General features: G+C 48.7%; 1 protein-coding gene across 1 annotated transcript; it reads right to left on the bottom strand.

Annotated features, from left to right (window-relative positions):
- Positions 1 to 1851: 1851 nt before the first annotated feature.
- CKAP4 (cytoskeleton associated protein 4) lies at positions 1852 to 14085 on the bottom strand. The gene is made up of 2 exons (XM_036456954.2): positions 13490 to 14085; positions 1852 to 4285 (listed from the first exon to the last, which is right to left on the bottom strand). Exons 1-2 carry the CDS (start codon positions 13940 to 13942, stop codon positions 2957 to 2959), a joined length of 1782 nt encoding a protein of 593 aa, XP_036312847.1. The 5' UTR covers positions 13943 to 14085; the 3' UTR covers positions 1852 to 2956.
- Between the last annotated feature and the right edge of the window lie 10542 nt (positions 14086 to 24627).

Below are 24627 nucleotides of genomic sequence, written 5' to 3'. Positions count from 1 at the left end.
ATTCACTTCTCTGACCCTTGTAGGTATTTTCTACTATATTAAATAGCAATCTATTAAACTACTTAAGTCTAGGATTATAGACTACAGACATGATGGAAGAGCAAGAATGTGCCTAATGTAACCAACCAACCTGAGAAAGAACTCAATTTAACTTTCTCGGGAGCATCGTTTATTTTGCTCACCCCCTCCCCAAATGAGGGCAAGACTAGTTGTTACAGCATATACTTATCAACTCTTAGACTTTAAAATAAGAATGGAGCCGAAACCGGTTTGGCTCAGTGGATAGAGTGTCGGCCTGCGGACTGAAAGTTCCCAGGTTCGATTCCGGTCAAGGGCATGTACTTTGGTTGTGGGCACATCCCCAGTAGGGGGTGTGCAAGAGGCAGCTGATAGATGATTCTCTCTCATCGATGTTTCTAACTATCTCTCTCCTTTCCTCTCTGTAAAAAATCAATGAAATATATTTTTAAAAATAATAAAATAAGAATGGAGCTGCTGTCTGCTGGTACGGCGAGGCATCGTCAGCACCAGATCTGAAATATCATGGCTGACATGTACACATAAGGAACTATTTGACATTGAAATTGGGACTCAAAAGAACTGTTGACCCCAAAAGGAACTGATTGATTTGCCTCTCAGCATAACCATTATGGTTTGTCTCAATTTAGGTTCTTACAAGGGTATTTCTTGGATCACATGATCTCACACATCTAGAGGAAATAATGAACATCAAATGATGAACAAAAACAGACCCAGAGACAGAGAAGCAGCGATCAGACTCTCAAACCTCAGGGGAAAGGTAGGGGAGGGTGGGGGTAAGGGAAGAGATCAACCAAAGGACTTGTGTGCGTGCATATGGGCCTAGCCAGTGGCCATGGACAACAGGCAGGCGGGGACATATGTGGGGAGGGGTTTGGGATGGGAATGGGGGAATGAGGACAATTATGTTATAGCATAATAAAATTAAAAATAAAAATAAGAATGCAAATGACTTCTCACACCTAGAGAGGGCCAGTCCTGATAGGCAAACTACTTTGGGAACATCATGCTAAGAGGCGTGAGGCCTCAGGGATGATGCCTCTGGCACCTAGAATGATTGACAGACGGAAGCTCAGAGAAACGACATATGCACTCAGGTCCTGGCCCATCTCTGGCCCCTGTGGTAAGGGATTGGGGGCGGGGCAGGGAGAGGAGCTCCTGCTGCTTCAGGCTCTGAGCCGGGACCAGTGCACTGGTGTTAAGTGAAGGATGTTGTCATGACTTAGAGGGGCTGGATTCAAATCTTAACCCTGCCATTTTCTTGCTAATGATCTTGCATGTTGCTTTTCAGCCTGATGCCCTCTGTTAAGTGGAAAATGATAACGCCCACCTCTGGAAGTATTAGCAGAAATAGAGGCCTATGGAGCGCTTTTAGCACGATGCTAGCACACAGGCACTCACAAACCCCTTTGTCAGCTAGGAGGTAGAGGCAACCTGGGAAGTAAAGGCAACATGCCCAGGTTTGTACTGGGGGTCAGAGGTTGCCAGATGGTCTGAGACCCTGGTTCTCATACCGGCTGCACATTAGAATCGGCGGGGTGCCTTTAAAATCCCACCACCAGCCCTCTTTACACCCCCTCCCTCCCAAACCCCTGAGGGCCCGGGATTTTTAAAGCGTCTGGAAAATTCAAATAACAAGAGCCACGCCAATGGAAAGTTCCAGGCCTAAAAGTGAGGCCATCCTGATTTCAGAATTGAAAAAAAAGAGTCTGAAAACTGAAAACTTTACCTTTCTAATCCTCTAATACTGCACATTAGTAAAAAAAAACATCGTAATTACTAAATTCTCTGAAAGCAACCACTCTGGAAAAGTAACAAAGCTCAAGTGTTTATTAAGAATTAAAAATACTGTAAATAAGCCATACAGTCCATTTCACAGTAAACTAAACAAACCTTTTTTTATCGTTTTCTTTTTTCCTCTTTTTTTTTGAAAGGCAAGACAGCCATTAAAGAACAGCACAGCCCGAAGGGGAGGGAAACAGCAAACAACTACAGAAGCGCTCCTCACTTGACCCTCCCCGGACCCTGGGGTGAAATAAAAAGACGAGGCCTCCACTCCCTCCGGGGGGGCAGCCCAGGCCTTTGTGGGCAGCCCCCCTTACACATTTCCTGAAAGAATCCAAGGACTCCCCTTGCAGGGATTATAAACCTGTGCATTTTGGGGGGTCCCCACCAAGAGGCGGCACAGGTCGGCCACAGGGGACTCTGTGGGGCATTGTGCCTTCACATTCATTCAGAACCGTCTGGATTCTTTGCATAGTTACCTTTGAGACGGGGAGAGGACCCGGGAGAGGACAGGGAGAGGAAAAGGACACCCTCAGCAGGGGAGGCCACAGTCCCTACCCGCTGCTTCTCGTCTGAAAAACGAGGGGCCCTCCCCCTCCCGATTCGGAGCTGGCATTTCTGAGTTTTAACCAGTTTCAAGTGGAAGACAAAAAATGAGTGACATCTCCGAACACTTCCTTCTTCTGGATTAAAAAAAAAAAAAAAAAAAGTAAAATGAATTTTCCTTAAAGACAATCAGAGAGAAAAAATGCCCCTTCCCCCACTTTTTTCTGCTTCCGATCTGCCAGCCAGGCAGGCTTTTGTGAGGTTGGCGTCCATCTGCTGGATCATCCTCAGGGAAACCATACCTGCTCTCTGACACCAGAGACATCCCTGCTGCCCTCAGGAAGCCAAGCAGAAGCTGAACGCCTGAGAAACCAGTGGTGTGTGGTAAGGACCGTAAATAAATTAACCGCGCACGGAAATACAAAATGCTGTGGTGCTCCAAGTGGGGTCCTCTGCCCTTTCGGAGGGGACCAGAACGAGAGGGGGAGGGGCGCACGGGAGAAAAATAACACTTTTTTCCTTTTTTTTTTTTTTTTTGGTCGTGAGAAATTGGGACTTTCAACCGCACCCTGCGAAGACAATCCGTTTAGACCTTTTCGTGAATCTTTTCGACTTGCACAAACAACCGGTCCAGGTCGTGCCTCAGGTCGTCGAGGAGACCCTTGGCCGATTCCAGGTTGTTCTCGTTGGTCTCGATCTTCACCGAGTAGGCCACCAAGCTGTCCACGGCAGTCCTGAGCATCTTCAAGTCCTGCTCCACTTGGCTGACGGAGGACTTGAGGTGGTCCAGGGAGGACAGTCTGTCCAGCAGGTCCTCTGGCGGCAGGCGGCCCGCGGGGGCCTGGTCCTGGCCCAGCAGCGTGTGCACCTGCTCCTGGACCTTGTGGAGCGCGTCCACGGTGCTGGGGAGCTCGCCCAGGCTCCTCTTCAGCTCCTCCACGTCGCTGTAGAGCGAGAGCTGGGCCTCCCCGAGGCTCCGCACGGTGCTGGCCAGGCCGCCCCTGTCCGTGTCCTCCGCGGAGTCCCTGCCGTCCAGGCGCTGCTGCAGGGCGGCCAGGCGCTGCTCGCACGCCTCGCTCCTGGCCAGCAGGGTCTCCAGGCTCTCGCTCTGCCTCGCCGCGGTCGTCTGCACGGCCTGGACTCCGTCCTCCACTGTCTGCAGCCGGGCGTCCAAGCCCTGGCTCTTCCTCTGGAGCGCGTCGAGGGCGTCCGAGTGTTTGAAATGCCCATCTTCCTCCGGCTCCAGGGACCGGGCCTTCAGCTGGCCCAGCTCCTCCGCGAGCCTCCGGACCTCCTCGGGGAGGCGGGAGGTGGCCTCCTCCGCCTGGAGGACCTTCTCCGTGAGGGCCTGCAGCGTCAGGTGCTCCGAGTCGGCCGCCTCCTTGAACTTCTGCTGCTCCTGCTTGAGGCTCACCAGCTCTTTGACCTCGGTGTAGACGTCCGACTCCATGGTCTGCAGGGTGCTTCTCAGGGCCTCCAGGTCCTTCTCTTTGGACTTCAGGGAGGCCTGGATGTCCTTCACGACCTCCTTCAGGGCCTTCAGCTCCTGCTCGTCCCCCTCCGAGTGCTCCAGAGAGGCCACCTTCGCCTTCACGTCGTTGATCTCCTTCTGGCTCCTCTTCTGGACCTCGGTGAAGATGGCGATGTTGTCGTTGATGGACTTGGTGAGCTCCGTCAGCCTCTCCTCCACCGTGTTCTCGAGGGACGTGAAGTCCCGCTCCCGGGCATCCTTCACCACGTGGATGCCGTCCGAGAGGTCCTTGAGGATCTCGTTCTGGAGCTTCTGCAGAACCTCGCTGATCCGGTTGATCTCGCTCTCCCCTTGCTTCATGACTTTCTCCGCGAGCTCTTGCTTATGCTGGAAGGTTCTCAGGAAGGACTCGAAAGTCCCCAGGGTGGTTTGCAGAGACTGCACCTGTAACCAAAGTCCAGATGTTAACTGCTAAGGAGAGCTGATGCGTGTTATGCTACACAACTCATTTCTTTTTGTCTGCCCAGCCTCCGAGTCTCTCCTCTTTTAGAATGGCACCCAAATTTTCCTTTGGAGAACCATCCTTTCACATACAATCTGTGGGGTTTGGGGGACCAACCTAAGGGGCCCCCCAAGTGCTCCAGGGATGGTCTCTAACACAGGCTTAGCCAATCAGCACTCTCCATCCACCTTCCCCCCAAATTGGAGCCACAGTGATTAGCCAAGCAATGGGCATATGGCCTAAAGCAGGCCAACAAATCAATTCCAGAACTTCCTTTAAACCCACTCAGAAGGAAAGCCACTTTCTCCTGGAGACTGCCAGCTACAGAAGGAGAGAGCCTAGAGCAGAACTACACAGACCAGCATGGGAAGAATGCGGGTCTAAGGACCAAGCAGGCACAGAGGGAAGCAGAAGTGAGAAACACGACAGCAAGATCAAGGTCTGAAGATACAATCTGGAATCCCGGATGCAGCTCTACCTGAAGGAATCTCTCCCCACCCACTGCTCTTTGAGCCAAGCTCCTAGCTTTTGCAAGAGAAAGAGTCTCACAACTTTTCATGGAAAAACAGCTGAGTCACGTGGGAGACACTGGGCTGGGAGGCAAGAGACAAGGGCCCGGGTCTGTCACCGCTTTTAGCTGAGTGGCCCTGCGCAAGTCAAGGTCCTTACCTGCAAAACGTGAGCCGTGGGCCAGGTGACCCTTTAGCATTCTCTGGCTCTGCGAACACGTTATGATCCCGTTTGCCATTACACGTCCATTTTAAGTAAATTCTACCCTAAACAAGGTCTGACCTCGGAACTACCCCAGGGAGCTGGCTTAATGTACTGAGAGGCTGACAGAGGATGATTAATGGCCCGGGCTTTAACACAGAATGCTTCCTTACACACATACAACGGGAAAAAGAGCCTGAATCTACCAAGTCTCTACTTTTTTGTGAATTGGTTAGTCACCAATTCACAAAAAGACACACTAGTGAGAAATATATGCCAGGAGGAAGCAATCAGCCAAATCCACAAAGTGGAAAATTCCACAGGACAAATAACCAGGATCTCCAACAAGGCAGTGGCATTTTAAATGGCATCTTAAAAGGGAGAAAGACAGCAGACAATTGTAGGTTAAAAGAAATGTAAAGACTTATCAATCAAATGTAATGTGCCGACGTAAATGGATCCTGATTCAAACAAACCAACTGCAAAAGAGACATTTCTTAGAGAATCGAGGAAATCTTATTACGAACTGGGTATCAGAAGATAATAAAGAATACTTGTTAACTTTGTTAGGCATAATAGACTGTGTTTTGTCGAAAGAAACGAGGAAAAAAAGAGAAGCTCTTATCTGTTAGAAATAAATCCTAAAAATACTTTGGGTGGGTCAGTCAGGGATTAACTTTATTTATTTATTTATGTTTGTTTGTTTGTTTGGGGGAAATTAACTTCATAATAACCGTTTCCCCGAAAATAAGACAGTGTCTTATATTAATTTTTGCTCCCAAAGATGCGCTACGTCTTATTTTCAGGGGATGTCTTATTTTTCCACGAAGAAGAATACGGTACACATTTATTGTTAAATGAAAATAAAGGAAATTTATTACCTGTATACGGTACGGCAGTACGGTAGTTGTCAACACAAACCAGACAAACCGTGAATCCTCCAATATCGAGAATTTACTCATTTATTCAATGACAATCATGTCATCATCTTCTGGAACATCATCATAACAATCCAATTCCTGAATTTCCTGGTGAATTTCTTGTGACTCCATTTCTTTCAGAATCAGTGGACCAAATCATGTTTAGCCTGCGGGGGCCTTATTTTCGGGGGAATGCCTTATATTTCATTTCGGAGGAGGAAACCTGTAAGTAGGTCTTATTTTCAGAGGATGTCTTATTTTCGGGGAAACCCGGTACCGAAAATAAGACATCCTCCGAAAATAAGACCTAGCGCAACTTTGGGAGAAAAAATTAATATAAGACACTGTCTTATTTTCGGGGAAACACGGTAGTTCCTAGTTCACTATCCCCGAGTCTGTGAGGGTAACACGGGCCCTTCAGAGGGCCTAGAACCAGCTGGCACTGTTTTCTGAAGCTCTGCACCCACTTGTGCTGCTGAACCTCCTGGGTAAGGGCAGGCCGGCTCCTCTGCCCAGGCTGTAACCATTCAGAAGACCTGGGCCGTTTTCTGAAACTGGGAACCAACAGAAACCAGGTGGGTACCCAACAGGCCAGTGGAGTAGAGTGCTTCAGCATCAAACTGCGTGGAGAAGGGGTGGCAATAGAATGAAACAATAGGGAAAAAAATGATAATTACTGAAATTGGGATTCATTATATCGATCTCTTCTTTTGTTTATGCTTCAACATTCCCGTGATTAGAGGTTAAAAAATAAAACAGTGTGGGCTCCAGAACCAGACTGCCTATGTTCATAGCCCAGCTTGGACACCTCCTGGGTGCTCGTGGGCAAGTAACTTAACCTGGGGTCAGGGCACCCCAGGACCTTCCGTCCCCCCACTGAGGACCTGTGCGTGACCTTGGTTTCCTCAGCTGCAGGATGGAGACAAAAATAGTACCTGGTTCAGGATTGTCTTGTGAATTAACCTATGTAAAGGGCTTCGACTGTGCCTAACACATAGCGTATGACCAACGATTGGTAAGCGGCATCTTCGTTGTTGTTTAATCTTTCTTTTGAAGCAGCTCAGAAGCCTGGAGATTCCTAGACCACCCTGAGCCCAATGCCAAAGGGAGAACGCTACAGGCATGGGAACAGGACACCTGGGCCCTCGTTCCAGTCCCACCAGTAATAGGCTCTGTGGGCACAAATAAGTCACACTCGCCTCCCCAAGTCCCAAGCTCCTTGTCTATTAACAAACAGGTTTCTCATGTCCCTTCTGGCTTCTACCGGTCTGTGATTTTAAGATAAATTAGACTAAGGTTCTCAGGGACTCTAGGATATTAAACAATTCTCCTGCCCAACCAAATATAACCTGAATCATTAAGGACAGTGGAGAGAACTCACCTCTAAAACTAGGTTATGTAATCACAGTACTTGCCCGTTCTAAGCATAGCCCTCAGAATAGAGATGTGAGAGCAGTACCTGCGACACATGCACGTGTTCGCCAATGTTTTCTGAATGAATCAAAGGATAAATGAATTAACAGAGCAAAATCTAATGAGGACCAAGCTGGTCCATTTCCCTGAATGTCACTCTGGGCTGGCTCTTTACAAATGGCTAGGAAGGGGACTATATCAGAAATTATGAATGAGATCAAACAAACCAACCCTCAACATTATAGAAAGAACATAGAAAGTATGCCCTCCCTGCCCCGCCCCCCAATCGGGGTACTGATGCTATTGGTTGTTCTTTTTACATGCAAAAATCCTTATTATAATTAACTAGTGGCCCAGTGCACAAATCCGTGCACATTGAAAGGAAATTAATTAGAATAGTTTAATATTGCTATTTGCCCTTTCTCTATTTGGTTGAAGTGTCAACCAAATTCACAATCGACAATGACAGATGGAAACAACATGTGTGCGATTGGCGCCAGCGAGAGTTTTATATGTATTGCTCATGCAACTTAGCCTTTTATAGATGAATAAACTTGCTTAATTAGACCTGCTTTCTGATGGAGCTAAACTTTTTCCAGCCCAGCGAAGCATCCCCTCTCTTTCAAGTAACTGTCAGCAACTCAGCAGTAAATATCAGCATGAAGCAGATTATTATCGTAGGTCACCCAGGGAGAACAAAGGGTAAAATATTCACCTGCAGGAGTGTTTTATTATATTCTGCACAGTGAGAAAACCTGAAGTCATTTTCAAGGTCCACCATTTCTTACTTCTTTCAATCAGGTTAAGTTTCTTGACGTTCTACATTTCCATTTTCCGGTTAATAAAAAGAAAACGGGATTCCACTGAGTCTCCTATCTACCTACTCCAGGACTTCTGTGAGGATCAAATGAGATGAGGCACGGGAAAAGGCTTCACAGACATTTGGTTAAAGTGTGAAATGTTTCCACCTGGCTATAAAGCAAGTTGTGTTCCTGGGCTGAAGAAACTGCAAAGAGGCTAGTCACCACTAGGGAGAGGAAGCCAGACATTACTACATGACATCATTACCCAGATGGATATTAGCCTTTAGATATAGATAGATACCCTGTTTCCCCGAAAATAAGGCAGCGTCTTATATTAATTTTTTCTCCCAAAGTTGCGCTAGGTCTTATTTTCAGGGGATGTCTTATCTTTTCATGCGCTAGGTCTTATTTTCGGAGGACGTCTTATTTTCGGGGAAACACGGTAGGTAGGTAGGTAGGTAGGTAGATGGATAGAAAGATAGATAGATAGATATGCAATGGATGCATCTGTTCCTCAAGTGATGGGTACCGGACAAGATGTCAAAGATAAAATAACAGCTAAGACAGGATCCCTGACCTCAAGTAGCTCACAGCCTGGGGAAGGAGGATAGTGGTGACTGTCACTCATTACTATATACAAAGATATATCATCTCATCCCATCTTCATAATAATCTCATGAGTTGGTGGCTCACATTGATCATTTTACAAGTGAGGAGCCATAGAAGAGGTAGAGCTAAGGATCAACATCCCTGAAGGTGGGACTTCAGAGGCGAAGCTCCTCTACACAGTATGCTTGGGCAGAGGTGTGTTCAAGTGCACCGAGTGCCTGGAGGCGCTGCCTAACCCTGAAGCCGACTCCTGGTCAAAATGGGAAAACAAAGAAGTATGACCAGAGAGCTCACTCTTCTACAAACAACAAGTGGTCTCATTAAACCGCCCCCACCCGCTAGGCCTAAGCTGACTCCTTCGACCACTTCAGGACACGCTGGATCTGCCAGGGCACCCCAGGACCTTCAGCTCCACTGCTCAGGTCTGTGTGTGACCCTGAACCAGTAACAACCGCTCTAGGCTCAGCTGGCCCCTCTGTGAACTAATAAATGACACATGCCTCAGGGGGTGGCTGGGAAGCACTTAAAAGAATGCCCGGTGTTAATATGTGAATACTAATTATAAAAAACACACTGTAGGTATAATACTATGAATAATAATAGTGAACACAATTATGAATAATAACACTGTCAATATATGTCCTTGCTGAGATCCAAACCTCAGCCCTAACCAAGCCTGATATCGAGTTTTAAGGTTTCAAACTTAGGTTGTCAGAGGACCCACTACTCAATCCAAAATAACTTACCGTATTTTTTGGACAATAAGACGCATTTTTTCCACCCAGAAGTGGGGGGGAAAAGTCCCTGCGTCTTATGGTCCAAATATAGCCTACACATATACTTTAAAAAAAAAGTTTTTTACTTGCCCGGCTCTGTGTGGTCTCTGTGTGCTTGCCCGGCTCTAAAATGGTTCTAAATGCTGCTGTTTACTTTACAGGGTTGATTACATGTGTTTATGACTGTGATGTTGGGTTTTAATGCACATAAAATATTTTAGGACACTATTTGTTTCAGAATCTTTTTTTCTTCATTTCCCTTCTCTAAAAACTGGTGCATCTTATGGTCCGAAAAATACGGTACTTACTGTCCACCCAGAGTTGCACTCAGAAGGGACCACATACTGTGGCAAATCCTAATACTGTTCTGGGCGTGTTCTGAGTTACAAGTCAACGGAGTAAGCATAAATTGAGCACTGCTGCATACCAGGCAAGGCACAGGAAAGATAACAAAATGGACGGATGAGTGGTTAAGAGTGTTCTGGGATACCCAGCCAGCATGGCTCAGTGGTTGAGATTCGACATATGAACCAGGAGGTCATGGTACTATTCCTGGTCAGGGCACAGGCCTGGGTGGAGGGCTCGATCCCCATGGTGGGGTGTGCAGGGGGCAGCTGATCAATGATTCTCTCTCATCATTGATGTTTCTCTCTCTCCCTCTTCCTTCCTCTCTGAATTCAATAAAAATGTATTTTTTTTTTTATAAGTGTTCTAGCCCTAGCTGGTTTGGCTCAATGGATAGAGCACCGGCCTATGGACTGAAAGGGCTTGGGTTGGTTCCATACAAGGGCACATGCCTGGGAGTCGGGCTCGATCCCCAGTAGGGGGTATGCAGGAGGCAGCCAATCAATGATTCCTTCCCATCACTGATGTTTCTCTCTCTCCCTCTCCCTTCCTCTCTGAAATCAATAAAATATATACTTATAATTATATATGTATATATATAGATATGTACATATATATATATATATATATATATATATTTTTTTTTTTTTAAGTGCCTGGGGCCAAAACCAGTTTGGCTCAGTGGATAGAGCGTCGGCCTGTGGATGGAAAGGTCCCAGGTTCGATTCTGGTCAAGGGCATGTACCTTGGATACGGCACATCTCCAGTGGGGAGTGTGTAAGAGGCAGCTGATCAAAGTGTTCTCTCTCATCGATGTTTCTAACTCTCTCACTGCCTCTGAAAATAATCAATAGAAATTATATTAATAAATAAATGAATAAAGTGCCTGGGAGACAACTGTGGTTTGAACCCTAGCCCTGCCATTTACTAGCTATGTAGCTATGCAAAGTCACTTGTGTCTCACTTTTCTGAGGGGGATCACAGTACAGCTGACCCTTGAGCAATGTAGGAGTTAGTGGTGCCAACACCCCTGCCTTTTGACTCGAAAATCCACATACACTTTTTGACTCCCTAAACCTAACTACTAATAGCCTGTTGACCAGACGCTTTATCATTAACATAGTCAATTAACACATAATTTGCCTGCATTCTATTTGTAATATACTGTATGTTTACAATAAGTTAAATGAGAAAATAAAATGTTATTAAGAAAAGCATACAGTACAGTAGGTATATATTAAGAAATCCACATATAAGTGGACCTATGAAGTTCAAACCCACGTAGTTCAGGGTCAACTGTACTTACCCCTTGGGGGTTGCTGTTAAAGAGATGAGTGCACAGTAAATACGATGCATTAAATAATAGTTACTAAATTAGTAAAGAAAGGTCACTAAATAGTGATCCCTATTTCAATACTTTACAGATGGGTGGATTCTTAAAAATTCTAGATGGGCCCCTCCTCTCACTGTGCAGATGGGAAAACCGAACCCCAGAAAGGAAAGCAATCCACACAGCAGTGACGGGAAGGCGTGGGAACCAGAAAAGAGGGAATAAGAAGGGCAGGGAGGAAGTGAAGAGAAGAAAGCCCAATTTCTTCAGCCTAGATCCATGGCCTCCCCCCCCCATTTGGGCCTCAATTTCAATCACCCCTCTCACAGCTTCCCAGTACTCTATTATTGGCAGGGTAGCCACCTGCTGCCCCTCAAACATGCTCCAGATTGTCCCCTGCCTGTGTCCTTCATGCCTTTTCTCAACAGGTACTACGGTGTTTCCCCGAAAATAAGACCTACCTACAGGTTTCCTTCTAAGTGAAATATAAGGCATCCCCCCCAAAATAAGGCCCCCCTAGGCTAAAGATGAGAGATTTGGTCCACTGATTCTGAAAGAAATGGAGTCACAAGAAATTCACCAGGAAATTCAGGAATTGGATTGTTATGATGATGTTCCAGAAGATGATGATGACATGATTGTCCTTGAATAAATGAATAAATTTTTGTAGGATTCACAGTTTGTCTGGTTTGTGTTGACAACTACCGTACTACCGTACCGTATACAGGTAATAAATTTCCCTTATTTTCATTTAACAATAAATGTGTACTGTGTTCTTCTTCGTGGAAAAATAAGATATCCCCTGAAAATAAGACCTAGCGCATCTTTGGGAGCAAAAATTAATATAAGACACTGTCTTATTTTGGGGGAAACAGGGTAGATCTCCACTGATCCTACCCTGCCCACCAGGATCCAGGCCCCGGAAAACTCCACGCCCTCTCTCTTCTGGACATTTCCCCATTTTCCCGATACAAACCTACTTTACGTGCAGCTTCACAAATGATTCCTGTCTTTTCTATTTTTTTAGGAATGACTGAACACACTCAGGATAGGCAAAGCAGCACTGCCTACTGGATTCAGAAAGTCACCTCCCCTGGCCTGCAGCACTGAGCAGACTGACTCATCCCAGTGGCTCTGCCTGTCTGAGGGGGGACATTCCCAGTCCTGCAGACTCCACAAAAGTGGAGAGGAACTTGGCAGGCCAGGCGGCATGCTGGGAAAAGGAGGCAGCAGTTTTCAGCCTCAGAAGTGCTGGCGGGATTTTTTTTTTTTTTCAATCAGGCAACCAACTTTCATTGAGCAATGACATTGGTGGAGGTCGGAGGAGGAATGAGATGTGAGGTTATAGCACTTGGGGTGGGAAAACACGCAGAGAAGGATGGGAGCTAAGCAACTGTGTGCTAAAAATCTGGGTCCACCCACACATCTGAAATAGGCCCCTTGCAGACCCTGAAGTAGGCACTGGACTGGACACTCTCACGCAGCCTGCCGCTCACTAACTGGGGTCTTTATCCATTCACTTCATCTCCCTGACCCTCCGTGTTCTGGTCTGAAAAATGCAGTCAAAACCGCCAGACCCACCACCCGGATCCCAGGGTTGCTGCGAGGATTAGATTACAAGTGAGTAAGCCTCCTAAACACCACTTGAGCGGCATTATTCCCGGCAATGATGACCTACGAACTTGGCCCTTTCCTCTCCTCTCCAACTGGAGAGCGTGCTGCTGCCTCAAAGGCCCACCTGGGCACCTGGGTCCAATCAAGGACAACGGGGCCCACAGATACGCTCTTATTTCCCTTGAACTTCGCAAATGCATAAGACTCCCAGGTCTTCCTTCCCCAGGCTCCGGATCTAGGAAACACTGGCTCAGATGCCCCCACTGGGAGCGCAGAGGTACCTGCGGCCTTGCCAGAGGCTTCCAGGGATGCGCAGCCTCCTCTCCAGACAAGTTCTGCCCACTCAGCGGTTCCTGATCCAACAAGAATGGGGTCCCCCCGAGCCTGCCTGCTTCCTCACAGGTCACCGCTCATGACCAGGGACAGGCCTGGGCCCACCCTGGCGGCGGCGGTCCATCCCTCGGGGCCCATTCCTCCGCGGCCATTCACAAAGGGGGTCAGGGGGCCCGGGGGCCGCCCGGGGAGCCCCGGGGGCCGGAGGAGGGGCCGGGCCGGCTTGGGCCACGGATCCTGGGGCAGGGCGAGGGGTCCTGCTGCTGTGGGGGCGGGGATCGGGGGTACCCACCTTCTGCTCGACGCCCTGCAAGCCCTGCCCGAGCTCGTCCCGCTGGCGGCACAGGTCCCGGTGGCTGCTCCGCACCTCCTGCACCTCCTCCAGGACGTGGTGGACGCACCAGCCCGAGAAGGCGGCCGCGGCCACCAGGACGAGGTAGAAGAGCCAGTTGAGCGCCCGGCCGAGCCTGCGCGAGCAGGACGCGGAGGACGCGGCGGCGGCGGCGGCGGCGGCGGCGGCGGCGGGGGCGGACGAGGCGGACTTGCCGCCGCGGTGGCCCTTGCCGTGCGCCGGGCCGGGCGGCGGCGGCGGGTGCTGCTGCGGGTGCGGCGCGGGCGGCGGCGGCTGCTGCGGCGGCGGCTTCCTCGCCACGTCATCCGCGCCGCCCGACGGGTGGGCGCCCTTGTCGGCGGGGCTCGCGGCGCCGTGGCCGCCCTTGGAGCCCCTTTGTTTGGCCGAGGGCATGGCGAGCGCGGCGGGGCGGCGGGGCCGCGGCGGCGGCGAGCGGGCGGGCGGGGAGCGGGACGCGCGGCCGGGAACCGTGCGCGGCTCCCCCGGGGCTGGCGAGCGGCACGCGGCGCGGCGGGCGTCGGAGCGGCCGGGAGAGCGGCGGGCGGGCGGCGGGCAGCGAGGAAGGAGGCCGGCGGGGAGGAGGGAGGAGAAGGAGGAGGAGGAGGAGGGAGGAGGAGGAGGGGGCCTGCCTCCGCCGCGCGCGCCGACCCCGCCTCCCGGGAAGGAAGGCCGGGCGCCGGGGAGGGGGCGGGGGAGCCTGCCTGCCACGCACGCGGGCGGCGCGGCCCCTCCCCGGCCGCCAAGACCCCAAAAGGGGAGGGCCCCCCGCGGGCCTGGGGGGCGGGGCGGGGTCTCGGAGGGCGGAGGTGGGGGTGGGGTTGGGAATGGGGGTGACCGATCGAGGTCTACGGGGGCCGAAGGGTGGGGGCGGGCCGAACGGGACTCCGGGGCCAGGGCTGGCGGCTGCGTTGGGGGGAGGTGGGAGGGCGGCCGGGCGGGGTCTGCGGAGCCGGGATGGCCTCAAGGGAGGGGGCCAAGGACTGGGTGGGCCGGTGCTGAGACTGGCGACTGAGCTGGGGCCACGGGGGCCTCGGGGATAGGCGGCCGAGGTGGGGGTGGCCAGGCCGGGCGGGCCGGAGGGAGGAGAGTTGGGGATGCCACGGTGCAGAGGGCCCAGGGCGCGCCCCCGTCCCTTCCTCCCTCCCTTCCTCTTCGACCTGTGCGGAGGGAGGAGAGGAAGGAGGGCGCCCCGGGGACCCTACCCCTGGGAGTAGGAGTAAGGGGCGGGAACAGACTCCCTCCCCAATTCCTTCCCGCTGGGAGTTGGGGCATCCCCGCACCCCCCCTCCCGTCCCCAAATGCCATCCTCCAAGCCCGCCGCGGGGCCAGGCCCTGTCTCTTTCCCTGGGTTGGAAGGCGGAGGCTGGAAGAGCTGTCCCTAAAAGCCAGTGCACCCGGAGGCGTGCGTGGGACAGTTAGCGAAGATTCTCGGACTGTGTGAAGTCTGTTCCTGGAAACACACGTATTGAGTGTCCCCTTAGCTTTTTTTCCCGGGGGCGTGGGGGGTGTCCCGCAGTCTGTCCAGAGCCCTCCTAGCGCCAGGTTCTGGAAACCAGCAGCAGGGCACTGCCCGGGTGGGGCTAGGGTTGTGGCCCCTTCTTTGGCAGGAGCAAATATATCGAGGCCAAGCAAGACTGTATGTAGCAACTTAAAATTACAGAAACCCGGTAAGGTCGGAATTATTCTACCTGTTTTACAGGAAGGAAACTTGAGGCTGGAAACTTGACTGGCTCAAGGTCACATTCAGCCACCTGCTTCTTCCAAAGTCTGTGCTGCTTCATCACTTCAGAATGGGAAGGAAATAAAGCAACTTCCCACTCCAGGGCTAATTGCTGCTGCGGTGGGGACCGAACCCCACTACCCTGCTCTCCTCCCCAACCTGGTGTCCAGTGTGTGTCCGGCACTGGGTGTGCCCAGCAACGTGCTGTGGGAAACACAGTTTCTTCTGCCTGTTCTCTCGATTCTATTTTTTTTTTTTTTAAAAAAACACTTCCTGTTCTTAAGGCCGAGTTCCAATGCCTTCCCTATAACAGCACCTGGTACCCCTCAGGGGGACTTCGGGACAACAAATAATTGAACATATATATGTTCGACATAGCAAGCCTTTGGTTAGCGCCCACTGTGTGGCAGGCAGATGTCTGCAAACCATTAGCCTCCCCTCCTTGAGGACAGGAAGCAACCACTGCTTGTATTTTTCTTTGTATCTCACCTGGGAAGGCGCTTTTAAAAATCTCTAGTGAATGAATGAACACATGAGTGCCTGCCCTCAAGGGGCCTGCATTGCCATTGGAGAAATGTGCAGGGACATTTTGAAGCTAAATTGAGAATATACATGTAAAGGGAACTTGGAAAGCAGACCCAGGGGGAAGTCTTCTGGGCCAGAACGGTCTTGAGCAAAGCCTCGACAAAAACGGATTTGCATAAGAGGAGAGCAGGGAGGATATTTCTGTGACAAAAATGGGGTGAGCCCAGGACACCTGCCTGATCTGATGGGTGTGTGGTGCAATAGAGGAAAGAAAGAGCTGAGCTGGGTGGAGTGGGTCCAGATTGCAGCCAGTCAGCCAGCCAGCCAGGCGGGAGAGTCGCTATTAGTGTGGGAGGCTGGAGCAAATTATAGTGGGTTCCACAAATATAATCATGTGCACCTAGTTCAACCGGCCACACAACTCTGACCTTGGGTGGGGATTGGGGACGGAAAATAGAACATTAACTCATCAGAGGGTGGTAGGAAAGCCTTGTTTAAAACTTGAGCTGAGCCGAAACTGGTTTGGCTCAGTGGATAGAGCATCGGGTCCCGGGTTCGATTCCGGTCAAGGGCATGTACCTTGGTTGCGAGCACATCCCCAGTAAGGGGTGTGCAAGAGGCAACTGATCAATGATCCTCTCTCATCGATGTTTCTAGGTCTCTATCCCTCTCTCTTCCTCTCTGTAAAAAAATCAATTAAAAATATAAATAAAATAAAATAAAAACTTTAGCTGAGCCGAAACCGGTTTGGCTCTGCGGAGAGAGCATCGGCCTGTGGACTGAAGGGTCCCGGGTTCGATTCTGGTCAAGAGCATGTACCTTGGTTGCGAGCACATCACCAGAGGGGGGTGTGCAGGAGGCAGCTGATCGATGTTTCTAGCTCTCTATCCCCCTCTCTTCCTCTCCATATAAAATCAATAAAATATATATATTTTATAAAAAAGCATGCAATTTAAAAAAAACACTTGTATTAAAAAAAAACTTCAGCTGAGTTCTGATTGTGTTTAGACTTTCTGGCATACACAAAAGCGATCATCCTTCAAGCAGCCACCCATATGAAGGCAGAGACAGCAATCACTTGCAAAATAGCTTTGGGGGCCCAGCCAAGCTCGCCTGGGAGGCAGGAGCCCTCCTTTGTTTGCCCTAGGTCTGCCACCAAACTGTGACCTTGAAACTCCCACTTAACCTCCTCTCTGGATTTCATGGTCACCCTCTCTGCATCTCTAAATACCTTTCTTACTACTGATCTAGTTGTTTAAATGTATTTTTCTGGATTTCAGAGAGGAAGGGAGAGGGAGAGGGAGATAGAAACGTCAATGATGAGAGAGAATCATTGATCAGCTGTCTCCTACACACCCCACACTGGGGAAAGAGTCTGCTATCAGGGAATGTGCCCTGACCTGGAATTGAACCATGACCTCCTGGTTCGTAGGTCAATGCTCAGCCACTGAGCCACACCAGCTGGGCTATTAATCTATTTCTTAGAGAAAATAGTCATCTGATTATTATCAGAAATAATTAAATATTTAAAAATTTTAAGTTGATTTATTAATAGACTATAAGCCAGCTATAAAAATGAGGGTTTTGTGTGTGTGTGCGTGTGTGTTTTCCCCATTTTCTGACTCTACCGAGCCCTGGAAGAATAGAGGAGAGCAGGAGGGGACTATTACTATTATCAGTATTTCTCCTTCCTCCTTTTCCTCCGGGGGGCAGTAAAGTGTAGTGGTTAAGACACAGGGTCTGGAATAGACTGGCTTGCGTTCAAAGTCATTTTTGTGACAGACGGGACGACATGACCTCTGAATCTCTGTCTTCATCTGTGAGAAGAACTATCGATACTTCACCAGATTGTTGTGAAGATTAAATGAGAGACAGTATATAGCACTGGGCATATAGCTAGGCTGAGTGAATAAAGGGGGAGCTAACACAATTTGCAGAGTCATTGAGGGGAACGTATAGCTGTACAGACCTTGTACGTCCAGGTTTCAATGATTTTCTTTCATCGCTATTTCTTGGCGCTCCCAGCACCGTATGTGGCTTATGGACCACAGGCTCTGGTGTATTTAACTGGACAAAGCAGGCACTGTTTTCCCCCGAAGCCTGGTTCTACGGTGGCGTTTGGCTGCAGCCAGAGGAGGAGTTGGTAAGTGGTCATGAAAGAGCATCTTCTAGGGCAGGAAGGCACTGACTAGTCTCCATGGAGGTTTCCAGTCTTCTGCCCCGTCTTCTGAGTCAGCACAGCATGGAAGTTTGTGGAAGTTTCCCTTCTTTCCCCTCTAGAGTTCTTCTCTCTCCCTTTTCCGCTTTGTCCTCCCTCAAGTGTGTTGATGGCCCCCCCAAGGTGTGCAACAGCTGGGGGCAATGAAACACTGAAACACTAAAAGGCTGGGGAAATGAGCCTAGGCTTTGGCTCCATAAGAAGTCAGAGCAAAGGAGGCCTGGGGACAGGTTGGGGCGGGAAGGAGGGTAGGGGGGGTAGGTAGGGAGGGGAGGGAGGGTTACCTGGATGAACTGCCACTGCCCGTTGCTGCCCTGGTTGCAAGCTTCGTGGGGTTCCTTAGAGTTTAGGACAGTGGTCGGCAAACTGCGGCTGGCGAGCCACCTGCAGCTCGCGAGCTGCGGTTTGCCACCCTGTTGGCTAATGAGTTTGCCGACCACTGGACTAGACTAAATGTTACCGAGTAGTTGGAAGCTGTGAGGATTAGGCAATTGTGGCATATTGTGTGCAAAGAGGTAAAGGTATATGACAGTGGTCGGCAAACCGAGGCTCACAAGCGGTAGTTTCTCCGACCACTGGTAGGAAGTGCATGCCTGTGGGGAAAGAAGGGTGTGGGAGTCCTGGGCATGCTCTTGGGAAGGGGTGTGCATGTGCTGGGACCTTCGTTTTGAAGCATATAAAGACAGGGCGTTTAGGGGGATCTCAATAGAACATTCATCTTTATGCTGATGAGTCAAAATGAGGTTTATTCTCTTCATCTGTCCTTGGGTGTGGTTAGCAAGTGGCACTAGTTGAATTTCTGCTGACTCCCTGAGTAGGTTGATTTCATCTATTTACCGTACTCTCTGGTGGGGAAGGAAAAGTACAAACCATTTATTCTTAAGTGTCCTTGGTTTAGAGAAGATAGGATTTCCTAGATGGCTGCAAGCTGCTTGGCACCCAGATTTTCTAGATGGCTGTAAACTGCTGTCTAACTCTTGTCTCAGTTTCCCTATTTCACTTGTCCTAGCTCACTAGGCTGTCTCATTCCCCCTTCAGAGACTTCCATCCCTGAAATCTTTTCAAGGTGATGAGGGAGGGCAGTCTGTCTTCAGTGACTGCTTCCTGCTGACAGAGGCTGTGGTCACTGCCTGTATAAAGTGTGGAAGTCTCTCCCTGCCTGATTTAAGGGGGACAAGGGAATGGGATCAGAGATTGGGACAGAGAGTCTGCTAGCTGATACTTCCAAAGTAGGGACAGGCTTAAATCCCTGAAACATCATCATCTTGATATGGGATTCTATCATTCCAGAAGTGAGGTTGGCAGATTGCTCCACATTTCATTGACTCAATTATTTAGTCCTGAAAATAAGTCAGTTCAGTTAAGTGATTGAGTGTCACTCCAGGAGGTGGCAATGCAGATGGGCATTCAAAGTGAGACCTATGTTGTGTAAACAAGCAATCAGGTATTTAATGAGGAGTATGCCTATGAAAACAGAAGAAGAAGAAGAAATACAAAGGTTAATGATCACAGCAAATTATAAATCAAATGCTGAGTTGAGAAGGCTTCAAGTTTCTTTTGCTGGAATAAAAATGTTGTAGATCAATGGGGTCAGACTAGACCTGGGTTCAGCAGCCTCAGTGCTTGAGATTTGCTAGGAAAGAATTCAGAACCAAGACTCAAACTATCAGAGAACTTTTATGTATAAAAATCACAGAGGTGGAAGAAGTGATTTGTAAAAGAAATGGGCTTAGGAAATAAGTTATAGAGGCCAAGGAAGGGCCCTTGAACCTTGGGAGTGAGGAGGCTAAACGTAACATGCTGGAGGGAATGGGAAGGAGAGAGGAGGAGGAGGAGATGGAGGAGAAAAGGAAAAGGAAAGGCAGGGGTGTGCTCCTGCGGGGGAGAGTGCACCGGGTCCTCCTTCCTAAGGATTTTAAGGATGGAGATTTTAGGGGAGGTCCCAGGGGAAGACCCTAATTGAATATCAGCTTTTCAGGTGTGTCCTTTCAGGGTCTGGGACTCCACGGATGGGTTGGTCAGCATCAGGGCAGGGGTCAGCACCCAATGCAGCTGGTCCTGAGGTCAGCGTGGGGTCGCTGGTCTGGATTTGCCACTATTCTGGGCCTGGAGATGAAATACAACTGAGGCCTAGATGTTATCTGTAGGGAGAAGGGTCAAGGGGTCCAAACCGAATGACCAGTGACGTGCTAGGGGAGGAAAGGTCACCCTGGGGTGAGGTCCCACCTTCAAATGTCCTTTGCTAGGCACCTAGGGCTTTTCCCCCGGTGACCTTCTGTACCTGGCCCATGGCCCTTGCTCTGCTTATGTCTGTCTAACTGCCTACCACAAGATCAAGCAATGACAGTCTGACAGATCCTTTTTATCTGCAGTTAAATGCCTCTGATGATGTCATCAGATGCTCAGGTAAATTCTGTGTGGTTGACATTGCATCAGTAGTTCTCAAAATTCCAAGTCAAAGGACGGGAGAAAAAGAAAACATTAGCTTGGAGGGTTGAAGACAGCTAGGAGAATTCAGCAACCAATTTAGCAAAGCCTCTTCAGAACACTGTTGGATTACATGGATCATAAACTACAAGATAGAGCTTTACAAGCCTGCATGCAGCCTTGGTTTTCTGCACTTCAGAATGTCGAAAATGGAAAACCTCAATTACTGCTGATTGCCTCTTCTCTGTTCCAGATTGATAACATCTCCCCCTCCCCCCAAGAGGCTAAGGCCTGAGCCTGAATGCTTAGCAAACAGCATGTGTGTTAGATGTGGGGCCTCCCTTATAATTTGGCTCTGGAGAGCTAGGAGGCCTCCTCCAAGCCTCATAGTTCATACTCCCAGGAGCTCCCCAGCCCCAAATCCTATAGCTCCTTGCAGTTGAGGAATTATTTCCTGGAGCTTCTAGACCACAGGCTTCACCTCCCTGAGTCCCAGTTTTTAGGGAAGGTAACCACAGTACCTATCCAATAGAGGCAAGGTGAATATTAAATTGGTTTTCTCCTCTACATCTGCTTCACTCATAGCCTTCTTCAACCCAGCACATGCCAATAACATCCATTTAGTTACTCAGGAATGATCCTTGAATCTTCTCTTTCTCTCACCCCCCCCCCACACACACACACACACTCCATGCAATATATTAATATATTTTGTCTTTACTTTCAAAATATGTCCAGCATTGCCAAAACTGGTTTGGCTCAGTGGATAGGGCATTGGTCTGTGGACTGAGGGGTCCTGGGTTTCATTCCGGTCGGGGGCATGTACATTGGTTGCAGGCACATCCCCAGTGGGAGGTGTGCAGGGGGCAGCTGGTTGATATTTCTCTCTCATTGATGTTTCTAGCTCTCTGTCCCTTTCCTTCCTCTCTGTAAAAAATCAATAATATATATATATATATATATATATATATATATATATATATATATCTCCAGCATCTCCCACTTCCCATGACCTGTACTACTCACTACCACTATCCAAGTTACCATCAACTCACACTTGATCCTGGGTCATTGAAATCACAAACTGGCCTCTCTGCCTGAGCACTTGCTGCCCTGTGGTCTGCTTTCAACACACCAGACAGAGCAATCCCTGGAAATATGTCAGATCATGTACACCTTTCCAAGTCAATGGGAGTAGAAGGCAAAAATTGTACAATGCCCTCCACAGCCCCCGTGTACTGGCTCATGCTACCTGCCCTCTCTGAGCTCATCCCCTCTTATTTGTCCACTTGATCACTGTTATCAGTTACAAAGTCCTCCTTACAGATCCTCAATACCACAGGTATGTTCCTACCTTGGGCCTTTTGTAATTTTGTTCCCGGTGCCTGATGAACTTACGCCCCACCCCACACCCACCCCGACCTTCCACATTGCAGTAGATAACTTACAATGCTAGGCTTCTTAGCATCCCACACTGTCAGGGTACCCATTCTTTAGAGAGAGGGGCTATTGGCAAAGTATGAAAGTTGTGAAAATTTAGCAGAAGTGAGTACTATGTGGAAATGCAGTGTGTTATGATAGGTTCAGATAGCATGGTATATGGATGTTGCTAATTTAACCAAAAAGTAGAAGAGGTGTATGGATATGATGGATCCTTAAATCAATGGGATGGAAAAGTTGCTATAAGAACCCTACTCCCCAGAGACCGTTTTTATCCTGCTCCAGCCTTACTCAAGAATCTCCCATATCTCCTTATTAGAATAAAATCACAATGACTGGGAATGTATGTGTGTGTGTGTGGTGGGGGTAGTGGTGGGTGGAAGGGGTTGAGAATGATGCCGCCTCTCCCAGCTAGGATTCTGTTTAACCTACCTCTCCCAGCCCTCCAGCCATCTGCAAGACTTTGTTCTTTGTTCAAACTCCCTTCTCCAACCCTCCACTTTGGAAGGCCCAACCCCCGCCTCTAGGAAAATCTAATCCCTTACCACCTGTCCTGCACCCCCACTCCATCGGTCCCTCCTTCATTTGGGTTCCTCAGAATGATACAGATTGGGTTTGCTCCTGTCTAGAAAACTTAACGTTGTATGGTTTGGGGATGTTATCTTAACTCCTGCTTCCACATTTATGGAGTAGGATGAATACTTCACAGGGTTCATGGGAAGTAATGAATAATGAAAAAGACCATTATAACTGAAAGGTACGTATACATAACTATCATTATTATGTGTCAACTAAATAAATCCAGCCCCTCTATAATTCAGAGCCTACCCGGGTATTTTCTACCTGTAGAAAAAAACTAAAATAGTGTCTATAAACTGTGGCTTACAGTACCAGTAGCATAGGGTTGTGATGCAGTTTCAGTGAAATAATACCAGTAAAGCACACAGAATGCTCTATTTCGGTAACATGGAGATTACTATGTAATTAGTGAAATATTCCCATCAGGCCATAGACCCTTAAAGGGCAAACACCTTTCTGCCTTGTTCACTGCACTATCCTCAGTGCTTACTATTTGGGTGGTTAATTGACTCATGCATTTTATTTGATTCATACATTGAATCAATTTGAGCATCTGACTTAGGCAAGAGGGCTAGAGCAGTGAACAAACAGTCCAAAATCCCTGCTTTATGGAGCTCTCACACCAGCAAGGGAGACCAGGCAATAGCACATTGGTAGATATAGTATGCTAGCCAGGGCTAAGGAGGAAAAAGAAAATAGGAAAGGGAAACGGAAAGTCTGTGGAATTGGGAGGAGGGTTGTGATTTTAGATGGTCAGGGAGACCCCACTGAGAAAATAATGTTTCTGCAAAGAACGAAGGAAGTAAGGGAGCCAGCGTGTAAATATCTGGAGGAAGAGCCCTCCAAATAGAGAAAAGAGCAGATGCAGAGGCCCTGATGTGCATATGAGGAGCTAGAGGAGGCCAGTGTAGCTGGGGCAAGTGAGTAATTCAACAAGTATTTATGAAGCCCCCACTACTTACTGAATACATGAATATATGAGCATAATGCCGGGCACACAATCACCTCTCAGCACATGTTTCTGTTTTTATTATCATTGTCATTGCCAATATTATCTCTGGATTTCCCTCATCCCATCACCAGTACCCAAACCAAGACCCAGCACCTAGTAAGAGCTCAGTAAATGCTTGGTGAACCTAGTCTTGCTGTCCTGTGTAAACTGGTGTCCCTAACCATGTACACTCAGTTGTCGGTTAAAGTTTAGCTGTATTGGAGACTTACTGTTTCCTTACATTGGCCTTTGCTCTGAAAATAAATCCCTAGGCCTTAAAGTGATAACAGAATTGTATGTAAATGCAGTATTTCTGCATATCACTTTGGTTGAGTCCTCCAACCTTCTGAAAGATAGAGAGGGAAATCCAGCAGTTCCAATTCTGTGACTGCTGCTCAGTTCTGGGCCCTTTCATTTTATGGAGTCCCCTAGAGCAGCGTTTTTCAACCGCTAGTGTGCTGCGAGATGTTGCCTGGTGTGCCGTAGGTTCAGACAAGACAAGAATTTTATAATTTTTCACTATTTTGTTTACTTAATATTTCATAATAAAGTAATTATAAAATACTTTCTTTGTGTTTATTTGATTCCTATTCAAGAGAATTACTTTATATATAGTCAATATAGGCACAGTGTTAAATTTTTTAACATTTTCTAATGGTGGTGTGCCTCGTGATTTTTTTCATGAAACAAGTGTGCCTTTGCCCAAAAAAGGTTGAAAAACACTGCCCTAGAGCAGTGTTTCCCAAAGTGTGATACGCATACCCCCAGGGGTACGGGAAGAGTTTGGTGGGGGTACGCGTTGCACGGGAGTTTGGTGGGGATATGCACTGCACCATGCTTAGCTGCGCCTAAGTCTACGTTCTCATGAGTACAAGGGGTACTCAGCATTACGAAAATTATAGAAGGGGTACACATATGTCAAAAGTTTGAGAAACACTGCCCTAGAGGAATGGCAAGTGCCGGGCTCTGGGCCCAGCATCCTCATTGGTTTGGGGGGATGTCACCTGAGACCCAGTAGCTCAGATCAGCCTCTGCAAAGGTTGCAGCCTAGAGGTGAGTGGGTGAGTGTGGGAACTGGAGCTCCCCAGGAAACTTTCAAACACAATGGTCGTCACAGTAATTCAGGAAACTTGTCCAGTAAGTGGGAGAGATTAAGAGTCACTAATGAACTAATGAAC

This window comes from Pipistrellus kuhlii, unplaced genomic scaffold (genome assembly GCF_014108245.1).
Source record: "Pipistrellus kuhlii isolate mPipKuh1 unplaced genomic scaffold, mPipKuh1.p scaffold_m20_p_3, whole genome shotgun sequence".
NCBI lineage: Eukaryota > Metazoa > Chordata > Mammalia > Chiroptera > Vespertilionidae > Pipistrellus > Pipistrellus kuhlii.
This window is presented reverse-complemented; position numbering and strand designations above follow the sequence as displayed.

What these genes read in the sequence shown, in the direction of transcription:
- CKAP4 (XM_036456954.2), bottom strand. Translation starts at nt 13,942, where the DNA reads ATGCCCTCGGCCAAACAAAGGGGCTCCAAGGGCGGCCACGGCGCCGCG. An exon ending in TGCAGGGCGTCGAGCAGAAG is followed by an intron (nt 4,286 to 13,489) that starts GTGGGTACCCCC and finishes CTTTGGTTACAG; the next exon opens with GTGCAGTCTCTGCAAACCAC.